A 17,982-nucleotide genomic window follows, 5' to 3' on the forward strand; every position below is an offset into this window, starting at 1 on the left:
TTCGTATAATCAATAAAGTATTAAACATACAAAAAGAAAAACCATACGTACGCCTTTCCATGAGCAGCATTTTGGCGCCCTTTCAAACAACCCTTCCTGACCCCGTTATCAATACGCACTTGCACGACCTATACCGGCAGCGCGCCCCTTAGTCCCATAAAAGACCAACTCTGGCAAACTGTTTTAATATATAAACCACGGGCATCACATTTTATTTTTTAGTTCGTTTAAATTACGACCAATTTATTTACACACTCCAATCATCCCTGAACAATGGTGGTGCTAATTTTTAAGAAAGGGAGTTGAGTCCGGGCCCATCTTTACATATTTCTTGGCCGCTTCCGCATGATTGGCGTATTCAGGTTAGCCGGTATGGTACAATCGCCTCGAGCAGCTAATCTTCACGAGTGATATATCGACTAAAATTGCTATTATTTTACATAAGTACCTAATTCATGAAATTATCAACGATAAAATTATTACGTATCCTGTGGCCTGTAGAATAAACAAACTAACGACTAAAGACCAGTGAGTAATGAACATAAAATAACGCTTTTTATTAAGATAATAATTTACGCGTACCACTGGTTTAAAAGATATCTATATTTCATTCAGATTAATCGTATAATATAAAACGAGTTTAAACAATATAAATATTTAACGACTTAACATCTTAACTACGTGTATAGGTATTACAAATATTTAAGAAAATTTTTGATACATGTTACGTTTAAAGGTAAAATATTTTTGATGAATATTTGGTAGGTGATTCAGATAGGTAATGTTAGTAAAAATAAAATATATTTTATGTTTGTACTATAAATATTTAAAAAAAGGAACTAGTTCACGTTCACGTTCCTCTAGTTAAAAAGGAGCTTAATCCTTTACCGTTCCTGTCTTAAAGAAAGGAACTAGTTCCTTTCCTCGTTCCTTTTTAATGTGAAGTAAAATAAAATAAAAAACATAGGTAAATTTTTATACTATAATTGTTTTAATTTTAAAATCTTAAACATAATACATATTGTTGTATAGTAATAGTTTTAACTTTTGTAAACATTATCATTTTATCAATAATATCGTATACAGGTTTATTTGTGTACTTTTTACATTAGCTACTAAATTTAATACCTACATTTTTGATGATTTAATTACTTTTATTTAAAAATAAATGAACGAAGAAAAGAACGAAAAAAATCTTTCATGTTCTTCTAAAAAGTGAATGAAATTCCAATACGTTCCTAAGCATGAAAAAGGAACTACTTTCCCGATAAGTTCCTAAAAATGGAACGAAATTAAAGGAACGAATTTCTTTAAACACGTTCCTCTAAGAACTGACTATATTTCACATATATATTTGATGATTTCCGGAACAACACATATTTGTTGTGTGATTTTAATTAAAAATTGGTGTAAGTATATTACGTATATACCAATTTAGTGTATAAATTGAATTTAAAAATGTTTAGAACGTATATTTTACGTCCATAGGTACATAATATACGTAGCACCAGTAATACGATTTTGTCAGTTTTTGGCTAACTCAGAATCAAATAGAAAATATAAAAAAATAAATGTGCAGAAGATCAAAATACACACATCTACACTAGGTATATGAATATAATACCTATACCTATTTATTTTCGTAGTTATTTGAAAGGTTTAACATAAAGTCATAAAATAAATGTATTGACAAAATCAGTACCTACTAGATTTTTGTAAAATCATGAAAGATCATTACCCAAATAATATTCAAGCCTGGCAACAAATCTAATGTGTTTTAATTAATGAGCTGAATGAGCAATATAATTTTAAATCAAATCGATCTGTTAGTTGTTACTTCGAACTTGAGATATCGAAACCACATTATGAGCAATTATCTTATACACTGTATACACCCAACATTTAATATCACATATTTTTAATGACATTGTTGTTTTTACTATTTATACATAATATTAATACCACAGATAACATTAATTTTTAAGGTGCTAATTACAAAACTGGAGGTGCAAACAGAGCGGTATTAATACCATTAGGCACTGTAGACACTGTCCCAACTGCCTATAACCTATATCAAACGTAAAGACTACGAAAATATGGCTAAAAATATACAAAAAAATAGTATTCACATTTCACAAGTACCTATGTTATGAAATTCAATTTTATCCAGTGCCTAGGGCCAACAGATCTGGCCCTGGGTGCAAACCACACTGCACAATCTCCCTCCAAATTTTGACTGCTGACATAAATTCTTTTTTCACTACTCTCCTCCCACCAGTTAGGTTTCTTACCAAAATTAAGCTTAATCTTATGTCAATATTACCTACTATTCTAGTAATCGGATAAAATTTTGAAAACCAAAAAACATACTCGAATTTCTCATGAAGTTTACTTGAAAACGACTTTTCTACTATTGTGAAATTAAACTTTTACACTCTTCAATATTTCATTTTTTAAATCTTAATTCTATTGATCTTAAAAACTTAATTTAAAAGTATAAGAATTTCCATATAAATAACTTTATGATGAATTTAAATATATTTTCAAAAATTTTACCGAATTTATAGCTTATAATTAGTACATAATACTATGTACAATTGGTAAAATACCGATATATTTAAAAGAAAACAATAATAATAATTTATATTTGTGTAACGCAACACCTCGCTAATTCTTTTACGTTATGTTCAGTGGCGGATTCAAAGGGTGCCCGGGTCCCCCCTTGGTAGTTATATATTCGTAGTTGTAATAATGATTATAAGTCATCGTTCAGACATCTGACTGGCACCATCTATTTTCGGATAATATAAAGCGATAAAACTATAATGATGATTGTAATCTTATCTATATTTTATACTTGAGTTATACTTTATTTGAAGACCTACCTAACATCAAATTCTAAATATTGTGCTTATAAAATTATGGTGATAAATTTTGCCCTCCCCCTCCAAAAAAAAATCTTAGATCCACCACTAGCTATGTCATATATACACTAAATAGATAATAAATCTTTTATTACGTATGCGTACATACTAGAAATCTTAGAAAATTGCCTATATTAAACTCCTTAAAAACAGTCTTTATTTACAGTAAAAAATCATTGTATACAAAAAATAATTCTGAGCAGATGCGATCCATCGGACTAAATATTAGTATATAATATTAAATTTATATAAGTCGTTAATAACTAGATACTAAGTATATATGATGTCATCAATTATTTATATAGCTATTTTTTATATTATTATTTTTAATATCTGCTATTCTGCTAGTATAAATTATGGTAGCATTGTTAGCACAACAATTACAATAAAATAATGTAGGTACAATATATAATACAAATAATCGGTATATTACCTATATAATGATAAAGCTTCAAATCAAAAGCGATTACAAGTTTTATAGCAGATACAAATTGTATAAATATCAATTAATGAAATCGAGGTTGAAAAAAATATTTAAAGTTTTGAGGGAATTTATTTAAATTAGGCGTTTGACCTGAAAGAAAACAAATACAATATGAGATACACAGATACTTTCATTTAAATGAAGTGTACCAAGTGGAGAATCATTTAAGCTAAGTTGAAGGAATGATTTAATTTTAAGTACCTATGTCACATACTAAAACGATTTAATTGAACAATATTAATTATTAGTCTATAATTCTGTATAAGTTTAGGTTATTGAAAATTTTTTTTTTTAAGAATATATTGGATATAATGTTTCTGTATCTCAAAGAAGATTGCTGATATGTTTTCACAGTATATTGCCATCATAGTAATTTATTGTACTCTTTTTTTGTATTTCCTATTTTAGTATTTAAGTATTTAATATATAAATATAAATAAATACCTTGACAATAGATCGGCACATCATATTATCATAGTTTATAGTTTATAATATACATTCATTTTTATAGTCGAGGTAATACGTATAAATGAATCTTGGAAAAAATATTAAAGAAAACACGTCAAATTAAAAATTGTGTGACGCTACTGGCATCTGCTATTTGGAATTTAAATTAAATTAATTTAATGATTTATTAAACTTATTTATTTATTTTGTTCATTAAATAATATATTATACCTATATTATCATTATTAAATATATTATTATTTATACATTTATACATTGAAATTCGATGATTGAATCAAAATTTTAAGAATTTAATTAAGTATAAAAATATATAGTATCTAGACCCAGGATATCTATAAAGTATCTTCCAGGAGAAACGGTTTTTTATATGGACTTGTATTATTATATTTTACACGATGATATTTTCAAATGCATTGTTTTCGACAACAATTAATTCAACTTCTGTTTTACTAATGGTAAAATAAATTACTTTAATTATAGTTATATCACAAAACATCATAAAATATATATTTAGTGATATAGCCCGATATAGGCTAGGCTGATTGACTGTCTTCGCTCAAAATTGTTTTTCATATATAAAGATAATTATCATTGAATTTAAATTTAACACATTCATTACAATGACTCATCACATAACTATATAAGTAAAAGATTTTGGAAATGCTTTGATAATATTAAAATTATTATCTATTCACCAAAAATCATATGAAATAATGCATTAAACGGTCAAAACCCAAGTACGAGTATTATATACATTCCATAAATTTAACTAAAAAATAGACAATAGTCGGCAAATTTTCTGACGAATAAGCGAACTTTGACGTCGAAATCCAATTTTATATCGTTCTAGGTTCTAACCAACTTGAACTGAATCCCATAGTTATATACAAGGACTTGTATTCCCTTATACGACTGAAACTGTATCTGTTGGGCATAAGCTTCTGTGATGTAATCTGCAAGATTTAAGATTTGCTACATATCTAATATTATATAATCTCTAGCGGTGGTCGTAAACTCATAACCGATTACAAAATCCTGCAGTACGCAGATTTCGAGTTAGCATGAATCTCATTAAAAGTATGACTTGGACATAATAGGTAGTATACCGCAATGCTGGTACACGAATGTCAAATGATGTCTATGAAAACACAGACGCATACATTGCGTATATGCGTATATGATGGACGAGACACTATATAGTCAGTACAGATTCTATATAATGGCGCAACAAATGAAAATGTGCGTTAGGCTTATCGAGACCGGATCGGGCGGGCATATACGTGTGATCGAATACGACTACAATAGACATTGAGTTCACGGGCGGTCAAAACAGATGTAAGAACAATATTTTAGGACGCCACACCCGAACAATATGTAGGTATAGTTTCCGTCTTGCAAACATTATTCAACATAAAATAAAATTTGTTTTCAACAGTACAAATTTTGAGTAGTAACCTGTAATAACTGAGAGAATCAATGTATTTCCAAGCTTAAAAGAATGAACAGGTACCTATAATAAAAGCATTTCTGCATGGGTTTTTACAATTTTTGAATTACTTGTTTAAAAATTAAAATATCGTAAAAAATCAAAAACCTATGTGAAAACACAGATAATATTTTATTAAATCTTATAATATATCAATCACCCACTGTTGTTAAAGATTATTATACAAAATTGGAACTGTCTATTGAAGTCTGAACATATATATTTGCCATGTCGTACGTTTTTAACTTTGTAAGACTAATACAACACACACGGATGTAGGTAGTGTAGTAATCTTAAAAATAATTAAAAGGTGTTCCACAGTAAAAAATAGTAAATAGTTATTTTATAATAGGTATATCATCTGTATAACGGTCAGTTATTATTAGGGTTGTGGATTTGTAAGAAAGTGAATTTTTTTCGGTTACTGTGAAACATAGCTTTATAAGACAAGTACATAAATTGAATTATGTAACAAATCCACATTTATAAAACTTTTAATTTCTATTTTTTTGCCTTTTTAGACCATATTTTTATTTTTTAGTTCATTTTCTGGTATTTTTAATTAAATTCAGTCAACTAATATCATTGAAAACTTTTTTGTTTTACATAGCTTGTATATAGGCAAGTCAAATTTATATTTTCAACTTAAAAATCAAAACTCAAATAAAATTAGGTAACTTATTTATAATTTTATTTTTTATTAATAAATACATCTTTGTACTATAAATATAATATACTAAAATCAATATAAAAATTAAATTAAAAACCATTTAAATGCATATTATACTATAATTTTTGGCATTTTAAGTCTTAAGTGCATATTTTAATGTTTTTTGGTGCATTAAATTCACAGCCCCAGATATTACTAACAGTGCTTGAATTGGAAAAAAAATAAAAAGGGGATGTAAGAGTGAAAAAAATGTATACCCACTGGCCACTTGCATATTTAAATATCTTACTACTTTTTTTAATTTGGATACAATTAGAAGAAAAGGTATAGGTAAATATTTTTTTTATAAACAGGGATTTGTATACGTCTCATTTTAATTCAAGAACTGATTAGGTACTAGTCGTTCCAATATAAAGTCCGCTTTCGTGTTTAAGAATGTGATAATAAAAAAATGCCAATCCAATCTGTTTGCATTTTTAGTTCCTTTTCATTCGTACAAGGACTAAATGTGTAAAAATTCTCGAATGATTAAACCGACCATTGATTAAATACAAAAAATTGTATTTAATCAATGAGTCGACGATATTAAAAAATGTAATTTATTTATATCACATAGGTACCTATCCCCATAGTTTTTTAGCTCTCCAATAGCGTTCCTTCTACAAGTGTCTGGGCTGTTTTTAGAATTTATTTATAATTATAATAATATCTATTATTTATTACTTACGTATAATGTATAAATAATACGAAAAAAACGCCGCGTTCCAATCTCCCAAGAATACATGATTGTTTAAAGCAGACTAAAGAGCCTTGTCATTAGTCTGTTATACTTTGGAAGTGATGTCTCTGGCCACTCAAGAATTTTTGTTTTTTCAATTACTGCTAAGGCGTGTTGACGTTTTAATGTCAACATATTGTACTTGAATTATTTGACACATCTGAGGATTGCTGATTAACAATAAAAACTGTTACACCCATTACTACCGGACACACTTCCAAGTCGTATTAATTGACCAATAGCATCGACCATCATCGTGGATAACATAGCCAAATAGTATATATACTTGGTCAGACAGCAGGTATGGTTATATACCTACGCTAACTATATAACTTAACAAATTCAATAGCTATCTGCAATTCTTTTGCTTTCTACTTTACAGCAGATAATAATTTGTAATGACCTTGAAGGCAGTCGAAAAATTTGAAAATCGAGGTATTTGGACACTGTGAACGATCCGAAAAAATAAACTATTGGTTAGAATTGTATAAATATGTATGTTTTTTTATTTATGGTCAAAATCAACACGAAACAAAACATATTTTTAGTATAATTAAAAAAAAAAGTGGATCTAGAATTACTTGAATAAAAAATAATAGGATGATGCAAGGCTGGGCAAGTTAACTAATTATTTTAACTCATTAAATTAATACAGAAAAATGTAAGTTTGAAGTTAAAAGTTACTTTGAAAAAAAAGTAACTTACTTTAGTTAAAAATAAGTTAGTTTTCTTTTTTACGTGTAAAATTAATTACATGAAAGGTCACAGGAAACAATATGAATAAAATGTTATGAACAAATAATAATTGTTGACGACACAACAAATTTATTGCTTGATAGTTAATATATTAAAATCATTTTGGGTTTTCTCGTTAAGTTAAAAGTTACTTACAAAAATAAAAGTAACTCGTTAAGTAACATTTTTTAACTTGTTAATGCCCAGCCTTGGGATGATGTGACAAAAACGATTAAAAACCATCTAATAAGCTTTATAATTTTTTATCTCTTTGAAATATCATACCTAGAATTAGAGTGACATAAAAATAAAAATGTCACCATTTGTAAGGCAATAGAAAATTATAGGCATTTTCAAGATTAAATTTGGTATAAATAAAAAAAAAAAAAATACTTGTTACCTTAAGTAAACTATCAATAAATACACAAATCACATGCATTTATTTTTTATAAGTAAAACTAAAACAAAGAAAAATATGTTGTTAATCATTGATAATAAATGCATGTATTATTTAAAACCATTTAACCAAAAATATTAAGACAAATTATAATGTAAACTGAATTAAATAAAAATGAATTAACCTAGCCCATACAACCAACAAAATTAATGTATTATATTTATACAATACAAAACATTCCTTACACATAAGTATAAATGTTAACATAAATATAAAAGTGATAGTAATTATTAGTTAATAACATTCAATTTTTCTGAAATTTTAACTAAAAAATATGTGAAATTGTCCTCATTCATATGGCTAACAAAAATAGCTGTATAAAAATTCATATCAAGTAAAAAAAATATTGTCATTTTTGTTGTAACATTTTAAGATCTAGATGATGATATGCACCTCTATTTACACTGTAACTTATCACATAGTTCACATTTAAAATTATAGAACATTAAACATATTATCTAGTATGTGAATTACATTTTTTTTTTGGTTTAGACAATTTTAATTGACAACATAACAAAAACAAAAAATAATCTTAATACAAAATAACGGATTTCTTAGGTTACATTAAAATTACTTAACTTATTGTGAACATACATAAACTAACATTGTATTATTTTACCCTCAAAATTATTATTGCTAAATTTCTAAAATCATAGTGTACATTGTTTATAAATATGCATGAGTATACATACATACATATAGATATTATATGTATGTATGGAAACTACAACTTATCACATAATTAATATCTGACATCTTTAAGACATTACAGAAAAGCCATAGACATAAATTAAATTTAGTTTTTTTTGTATCACAGTGCTTACTTAAAAAAAAAAATAAAGTATTAGATGTTTTTAAAAGCGTTAATTTACAATTTATTAAAAATTATAGACTTAACTTTTAATTATATTTGGTAATAAAATATATGTAATTTACCAAACTTTGGTCAATTATAGTATCAAACATATTTTAAATCAATTATTTAATATAAAACTAATTGTATTGATAATGTACGATTTTTCTATTAAAGAATGTGGTTAAAAAAGTCATAATAAAATAAAACATAAAAAAAAAAATGAAACTATCAAGCATTAATAGGAAATGTACACATTATTGAACTGTTCAATAAATTAAAAAATATATCATATTGTTATAAATAATTTAATTTAAATGTAGAGCATGCTACATTTATATTCAAGTTTTTGTTAATAAAGTAAAATATATTATTATTATACTTTAGACATAAATATTTTAATAATAATATAACAAACAATAAAATGTTTAGTAAAAAATAAAAATAACATGTTTACACAATATTTTCATCAATAATAATGAAAGTTAGAAATATACAATTTTGTTATAAATAAAATAGACTATACACTTTTTATATAATAATTTTTAATTACCTTAATGTTTTAAAATTTAAAAAAATATAAAATATGTCGTCTATTATTCTGCTTTTAGTACTGCAGATTAATCTATATTTTAGGTTTTAATTTTGTCAATGGGATGAATTGTGTATCTTCAACAAATAAAGAAGGGTGAGCAAGATTGATTTTTTTTATTGTTTTATCCTATTTAATTCAAATAAGCAATGAGTCTTTTCTCCTCAGAATCTTCTATTTAACCAAAATGTATTCAAAATTCAATAATATGATGATATAATTAAAGTAAAATAAAACATTATAATTTGATGATCTTAAATAATATTAAGCGTCAATATAATGAAAAGGCTAGATGAACGGAAAATTTTTAGTTGACATTTACTTTTGACAGTCAGAAATAATAAAATATAATAAGTTTGTATTAATAAAATATTGAAACTCACAAAACTATTTGCTGTTCATGCAAAACAATGTCATCCATGTAAATTTTATTATTTACAATATTGAGCACATCTGTTTCTATATAATTGTTAAAAAAAAATAATGGAAGTTATTTTTGGTAGAATTTAAAAATAGTATCATATATATGTTAACATTGATTTTAGATCAAATGACTTTTAGGAAACGATTAATATAGATTACCAATAGTATACTTGCATTATTATGGTGGCTCCTGTTTAATTGTCACCTTGGCAGTTGAAAGTATAGGTCATTGAGATTGATGGTGTAGTAAACCAAGTGCTTCTCTAGCATCAGACTGAGTCAAAACAATACTTTCATTTTCTCTTGAATCTTCTGTTGGTTCTAGTTTAGTAATAACGACTTGATGGTGTTCCACATGTGGTGGAGATGGACTATGATGTTGTTGTCCTACAGCCTCAATGATCATTTCTTGTTGGGCTATATTTGGACTATTTGGTTGCTGTTGCTGTTGTTGTTGTAATTGTTGCTGCTGCTGCTGCTGCTGTTGTTGTTGAATCTGCTGCTGCTGCTGCTGTAGTATAATCAACTCTTGTTCAGTAAGTTTTTGGTTGCCTTTGGTGATGACAATTTGATGATCATTTGGAGGGGTAGGGCTGTCGTGTCTTCCACTTGCAACAGCATCAATTATCATTTCTTGGTGAGCCAAGTTAATGATTGGTCCTGAATGACTTTGATTTTGGATAAGCTCGGGGACGGACATTTTTTGACGATCTGATACTGTTACTTGTTCTGCCATTTGTTGAAGAGCTGCATGTTCTTCTTTTAAACGTTTAGTAATATGACTTTGAGTATGTTTTCTTAAATGGTCTCGTCGATAAAAACCTTTACCACAATCCTGACATACTTCAGTTTTTACACCAGAGTGGATCACAGCATGTAAATTTAAATGTTCTTTTCTTTTGAAACCTAAATTATAAGAATTTTTAATACTTAATGTTATGCATTATATGTTTTTATTTAACAATAACTGATTATAATAAACAAAAATTTACCTTTACAACAAACATTACAAACAAATGGACGTTCTGGATTGTGACCTAATTTATGTCGTTCTAGATGTTCTTTTCGTTTAAGTCCAGCACCACATAAGTCACATATAAATCTTCTTTCTATTTTATGAGCAACTAAATGTTGTTCAAGCATTTCTTTATCGGGGTAAGCCATACTACATTCTGGACAACAAAATAGAAGTGTACCATCTAAGGCAGTTGCAATATGTATTTGACCAGGTCGTGGTTTTCGAGCAGCTGGTGGTTTCTTTTTGTATTTTTTTTTTCTTTTACCCTTTTCCTAAAATTGTAAACAATATTTTGTTAAGAACTGGATTAGTTAACTAGGATAAAACTTTTGTTTAAACACGTTATTTTAAGAAAGCACCGAGCTGTTGACATTTAAAGAAAATGTTATATTTTCTTTAGTTGGTACTTTTTATATCTATACAAAAATATTTTATCCAAATTCACAAAAATTAACATACAAGAAGAATATTTTCATACTACTATTAAAATTAAGTTTTTGTAGCATTTTAAGATCAGTTAAATTAATTAATACGGGTGATGAGAAATGAGTTCATAATTACCCCACTATTGGTATCTTCGTAAACTACCATTTCACTATTGCCATCATCTTGGTTACCAGATGATTCCATACTATCTCTTTTATTATTATCAGGTGAAAATTTTAAAAAATGTCCAAGAGGTATATTATCGTGATTCATTGAAATATAATCAGCCAATGAAACAGAATTATTTGAATTAGATGAGTAAGTCATAACATATTGATTTGCTGGAAGTAAAATAATTTGTTAAATCTTTAATTCAATAAAATACATATGGTATTTTTATTATTACCTGGATCTTGTTCATTTTGAATTCTTAATCGTTTGTCCGCCTGATTATCTTTTTGATCGCCAATTATTTTGTTGTCTTGCTGATTACGCCGCACAACCATGTCTTGATTTACCACTACTGCTAATGGAAATGGTAAACCATTACTATCTGTGCCGCTTTGTTCGATAATTACTGGTTTGACATCTTGAATCATATCCTAACACATTTAAAATAATACATTTATTTACTATTTATCATATAAAACATCAAATTAAAAACACAAATAATCAATGGAAAGTAATTACTTGGTCTTCTTGAACGTCTTGTAATAAATCAGACGATTGCATTGAATCGTTGTTATTATTATGTATTTGGTCATTTGAAACATCACCTTCTTGCTGCAACTAATACAATAAAAAAATAAAAATAGGAAAAAATTTAAAGATGAACGACACTAGAGCAAAGGTAAACCATCACTTCCAAAAACAGGGTCAGTTATAGTAAAAATTGGTGATATAAAATAACTAAAACATTAATTACGTTTTTAAAAGATATTTTCATCAAACCAAAGATTAAAAATAATACTATCATAAAATATTTAGGTTTTTTTGGCCAAAAAATTAAGCATCTATTTCTCATTTGTTTATTAATTTATTATATGAGATAACTAACCTGAAGTTGAATGGTTCCATTGTCTTGTTGTTGGTTATATGCTAGTTGTAATACTGGACCAAAAACAGGCAAAAGTTTATCGCCAGATATACCACCTTGCCCAACTACTTGAATTTGTATAGTTTGGCTTTGTTCTCCAGGCTTAGAACCAGGAACAGTTATGGGAATAGTAAATATCTAAATAAAAATATTATGAATATTAAAAAAAGTATAAAATATAATATGATATTAAATTAAAAATAATGCTTAACATACTTGTCCTTGTTGATTAGATGATCCAACTCCTGCTAGATTTACAGCAAAACCATTTGAATCCAGAGGCCTCAAATAAGTTACACCTGCTTCATCACTGTTCAATAGTGCAACGACTTGTCCACTAGTATTAGAAGTATTAACTACTGTATTAGTGTTAGTTGTATCAGTTTGTTGTTGAACATTTGTATATTTGTTTCCTGAATTCACTTGAGTCATGTTTGCACTTGAACAGGTGTTAAATGAAGTTGCCGGCGCAGCGGTCACAAATGTAGGATAACTTCCAGTATTCATACTTTAATCTAAAATAAAAATAATTAATTATTTATACATACATGCAAAATAATTAAATATTCTAAACAAACATAATTGAAATGAAAATAAATAAAAGTTCAACAATAAATTAACTTGTGAATATATTGTTATTATCATTCCATTATTGATTCAAACTTGTGAAATCAAAATAAAATCAGGAATTCAAATCTTGGTATAAATATACATATTTATAAATAATAAAATATAAAAGATGAACAAACATTTTTATTATCAGTACCTAACACTAGCATTGTATTAAACTAAATTTATTCTCTAACTAAATATTTAATCACTGACAATATAAATTTAAAAAAAATGTTTGGTAATCAGTTTAAAACAATTTTCAACTAACAACAAAGTAAATACCTATATACATTTAAAACTAAAAATTTGTTTAAATTGTTAAAAATAATTCATGATAATGCTATTTATTGTCACCTTATATAATAATTTCATAACATAAAGTCTGTTATTAAATATTTTGAATATTAACATATTAAATTTTTTTTATATTATTTACCATATCTATACAAGATATACTTATCAAACTTGGAATTTTAAAAAAAAAGTTCACAAAATAAAATAAAATATTTATCTATTTTAATTTTTAAATATTGTTTTACAATTGATTATTTAATGTAATAGTAGATTTTATATTTTTCTTTATTATAGAAGTTATATAAATATATTTAACCTAATATAAATTTATTAAAATTAATTAAGCTTTAAATATTAGAAATTTAAAACTTATGATTTTATTGAATTGGTAGGCACTTCCATATGGAATAAATATAGAAATCTAAATTAGAAATTTCAAGGTCTATTTAATCATTATATAATGAGGCAATTAAGAAAACTTTTAAGAAAATAATTGTACTTCAAATTTTATTTAATAATATATTTTTTTCAATGATTTTCTAAGAAATTGATTGTGCATTTAAAAGTAAGAGCAGCATACAATGCATTTTAATAACATAGAAATGTTATTTCTTTATTATTAAAACCAATAATACATTTAATAATTGATAGTAAGACAAACACTATTTAAAACAGATTAACTGTAAAAATATTTTTAAATTGCTTTAGAGAATTCTAATATGATATTAATTGCTTTTACCTAATACTATTCACATTTAAATATTATGTTAATATCTTTCATACAATTAAGGACAGCAAATCTAAATATTTCTAAATTGTTTAAAAATCATATTAATCAAGAATACGAAATCACTAAGAATATTATTTATACTAAAATATTGCAGGTACAGGGAGTATAAAGTTAAATTAAGTAGGTATCCATGTTACTTTTATTACTTTCTAAGATAAACAGTCAAATTGAAAAATGTGATTATTATCATAATTTAAGTTTAATTTTTAAAGACCTAAAAATTATTATGATCGTGCTTTATTAAATCATTACTTTAGGAAGGTTATTGATACATAACTACATAAGCTATAATTTAACTTTATATATTTTAAAAGTATTAAAATGTATTTAATAATAAAAACAATTTTTTTAAGTATCATTTTAGTATGGTGTCTGGTTAATTGTATATAATGAATACCTTATTTTTTTGGGGGGATTGAGGATTAGCTACAAAATATTAGCAAATATGGTTAGTCTAAGATCTCCAATGTTTTTATAACTAATTAAATTATTTTATTTTAATATTTTTACTACTGAATTATGTTAGTTAGTACCTTGTCCTTATTAAATACATATGATATTATTAAAATTCACCATATAATTTAAAAAGCAGAAAGTATAAAATCATGCAATGAATTATGAATAGTTCAACAGACAATATCAAAGACTTAAGAATACAAAACAATTGCAATTTTAAGAGTGAAGTAAATATATTATATTTAAAAAATTATTATATTAAAATTTCTAGAATCTATCATGAAAATATTATTTTCTCAATAATCGACGGATACACAAAATCAGAGTATAAATTCTTTGGACAAATTGACAATCTCAAAACCAACTTGACCAATAATATCTCTCATTGACAATATAAAAGTAATAAAATGGGAAGTTAGGTAGTTAATGTCTGTCCTATAAATAAATGTACACAATTATAATTAATTTAATACGTATACCTACACATAATAGAAGTTTTACTCAATAATATTATATACAATATTTAGTATTAAAAATATTAATTAAAAATCTGAAGAGCCATGATATATCTATTAACTGGTATAATATTTAAGGTTACCCTTAAGGTAATTTTAAGTATGATTTGTTCACAAATTAGAATGTTAGTAAATACTTAGTTATTTTAAAATATTATTCATTGTTTATATTTACTGTTTAAAGAAAACTATATTGTTTAAAACTATTTTTTCATGATATAATGTTTATGTTGGTATAATGATTATGTAGAAAAAACAATAGATCGGTGTGTCATAAATAAATAATAATAATAATGATAAAAACAGTAATAAGCAGTGGTGCAAAAGGATTTATGCGCTAGAAATGTAAAACAAAGACATTTTTTATATTGTGTGTTATTGAAATTGAGCAATGATACTTTATACACAAGAATTGGAAAAAAAACACGGGAAAATAACAAATGCAAATGTGTCGTCGGCAATCATTGCTATCGAAGACATTTATGGTTACATAATTATTTTGCGAAGAAAAAAATACCAATAGACTCGATTAATCATTAAAAAAAATCAATTGAAAATACGAGATAAAAAAGTGCCAGACATCGAGTGGGTAGATAACAGAGAACCGAAGTTTTAATGACATTGCACCGAAAATAAATAATGTGATAGACCACTAAGAGTAAAAAAAAAAAAAAAATGAAAATGCATACAGATCCGAATCTCGTTTAGAGGAAATGGTGGTGTCGTCGTCGTCGTCAGATACCACTGGTTGTCCGGAAGAGGAGAAGGACGACGATGACGAGCGATGGAAAACGACAAAATTAGATGATCGATTGGAAAAAGTAGTACCTTTTTGTTTTAGGCTTGATGTAATAATACCGATGTGGTTCGTACTTAAAAATACTACAACGGTATCATTACTACACCGCTGTTCGTTTCGTACGCGGCGCTGAAAACAGCGAAAACATTAAACAAAACGTAGACGCGGACCGACGTCGGTAAAAAATCTACTCTTGTCTATCCCACAGATTTTTCTCGAATTTGTCGCGAACGCGTCCCGAAAAACGTACACGCGTCCGAATGCGTTTTTACGAAAAGTAAATCGCGCGCAGGCAAGAACAGGGCCCCAAACGCACACGCGTACGTACAATTCTCGCAAACAAACACACACACTCGCTTGCCAGCAATGTAATAATAAAAATATAAAATATATATTATTATTACTGTAGTAGACGGTCGTACAAACTGTACGTACACGCTTTCACTTTCTACTATCCAGTCGCGTGTATAATGAGCGGAGGAACGGAATGGAAAAAAAAAATTGTATTATTCTAAAGAACCAGGATGTGACTATCATATGCCGCAAGACCTACTTATCGGTACGGAAATATTTTATAAAAATCGGCCGCCTGTACTTTCTCGAGACGCGCGCGCCGCGGTCCTCTCGTCATCGTTATATATAATTTTAATAACGTGCGATCGTAGGGCGCGCGCGTTCCGATCGCACACGGTCCATAGATTCGCGCCCCCAGCTTTCCAAGGGTTGGAAAAAACTGATCCTTCAGAAGATTTCGGTTGTTCTCCGAACGATCGAGATCGACGACGACTACGGAACGACACCACCGTTGGCGTGCGAGGTGCGTACCGTTATCTCGCGGGAAAAGAACGCGACGGCGCGTTCGATGCGATTATAAAAAAAAAAAAAAAAACACGACAACGGGAAAAAATAATAAAAATGCTCCTAGGAGAGGGACACCTCGAGAGCGCTTGGAGGGCGGATGGGCGGGCGGGTGACGGCACACCACCGTTGACCCAAGTCGGGATGAAAACGCGTACGCACACGCACACGCACCGCCGTCCACACATACATGTGCAGGCCACCACTACGTAAAGGTAGGGGCAGAGCCATTTTGGAGAGAAGGCCCTGTGCTGTACGTGAGCGGGGACGACGCGGCGGCGGCGGCTACTCACACGGATGATACTCACACGCGACGGCGACGGCGACGACGCTCAGACGTCAGCTTTCGGTGGCTCCGATTCGACGTCTTTTTCGCAGCGAGACCAGACGGCGGGGGAGGCAGCTTTTCAGGCAACGGCGGCGACAGCAGCAGCTCGTTTTATGTACAATATAATATTTTATTATGTACAACAACAACAATAATAATAGTAATAATAATAATATGTTCGGTATTGGTTTTCGTGATTCGTTTCGCGGGCATAAATCAAAAAACTATAATGGATAAAATATAAAATACATAATATATACGTATGTTGTATATATTCTGAGATTGAAAAAAAAAATAATAATAATAATAATAAAAATAATAAAAACACTAACACTACATAACGCGCGCGCGCTGCTCGATTGTCGTAGACGTGAACACGGGCCGCCAGTTAAAAACTACGGAATACCTTCGCCGTCCACGTACACGCCATTGCGAATGGACGTTTTCACCGAGGCGACAGTGCCGCCACACGGTCCGACCGTCAATTCTCCGGCCTCGGGCGGCGACGCGGTATTACCGTGTCGGGGCCGCCCGCGGACGGTGACGACCGGTTCTCGACCTTGGGGTGGCGGCCGCGTTTTTTACTTGTTGAACGCCGTCGGGTTACGACGCACCAGGCTAAAATACAGTAGTAGTTCTATGGTGCTTTGCCCTCCTCACGGGAGGCCCCCTTATCAGCTACTAGTGAGCAGACGTACGCTCTATTGGTCACACTGTATTTACCGTTATGTTACGGCGACAACGTCCGGAAACTAGAAAGGCGCGCGAAACGAAGCTTCCGACCACAACGTATGACGTACAGGTCGACATTTGGTACGAGTCTCGGCAACACGTCACTTGCTTGTTCGCATTATCATAATGTCATAAAAACCATTATTACTATACATTACGCTACGTCACGTGGCGCCTACCGGAGTATA

The 17,982-nt window shown here is 28.6% G+C and overlaps 1 protein-coding gene across 5 annotated transcripts; it reads right to left on the reverse strand.

The window, feature by feature from the left end:
* Positions 1-9,343: 9,343 nt before the first annotated feature.
* Positions 9,344-17,469, reverse strand: LOC113548452 (zinc finger protein 713-like). 5 transcript variants are annotated; one of them, XR_003404889.1, is made up of 9 exons: positions 17,043-17,468; positions 12,627-12,925; positions 12,372-12,548; positions 12,005-12,103; positions 11,721-11,916; positions 11,450-11,655; positions 10,863-11,160; positions 10,045-10,776; positions 9,345-9,906 (listed from the first exon to the last, which is right to left on the reverse strand). XR_003404889.1 is itself a non-coding variant. In XM_026949335.1 (8 exons), the coding sequence occupies exons 2-8, from the start codon at positions 12,915-12,917 to the stop codon at positions 10,097-10,099; spliced, it is 1,947 nt and encodes a 648-aa protein (XP_026805136.1). In that variant the 5' UTR covers positions 12,918-12,925; positions 17,028-17,469; the 3' UTR covers positions 9,344-10,096. The 5 variants fall into 5 exon arrangements, 4 of the variants coding, with proteins under 4 accessions (XP_026805136.1, XP_026805135.1, XP_026805133.1 ...); XM_026949335.1 differs by having other exon boundaries at positions 9,344-10,776; positions 17,028-17,469; XM_026949334.1 differs by lacking the exon at positions 17,043-17,468 and adding an exon at positions 15,906-16,684 and having other exon boundaries at positions 9,344-10,776.
* Between the last annotated feature and the right edge of the window lie 513 nt (positions 17,470-17,982).

The sequence above is a fragment of the Rhopalosiphum maidis genome, chromosome 1, assembly GCF_003676215.2.
Source record: "Rhopalosiphum maidis isolate BTI-1 chromosome 1, ASM367621v3, whole genome shotgun sequence".
Classification (NCBI taxonomy): Eukaryota; Metazoa; Arthropoda; class Insecta; order Hemiptera; family Aphididae; genus Rhopalosiphum; species Rhopalosiphum maidis.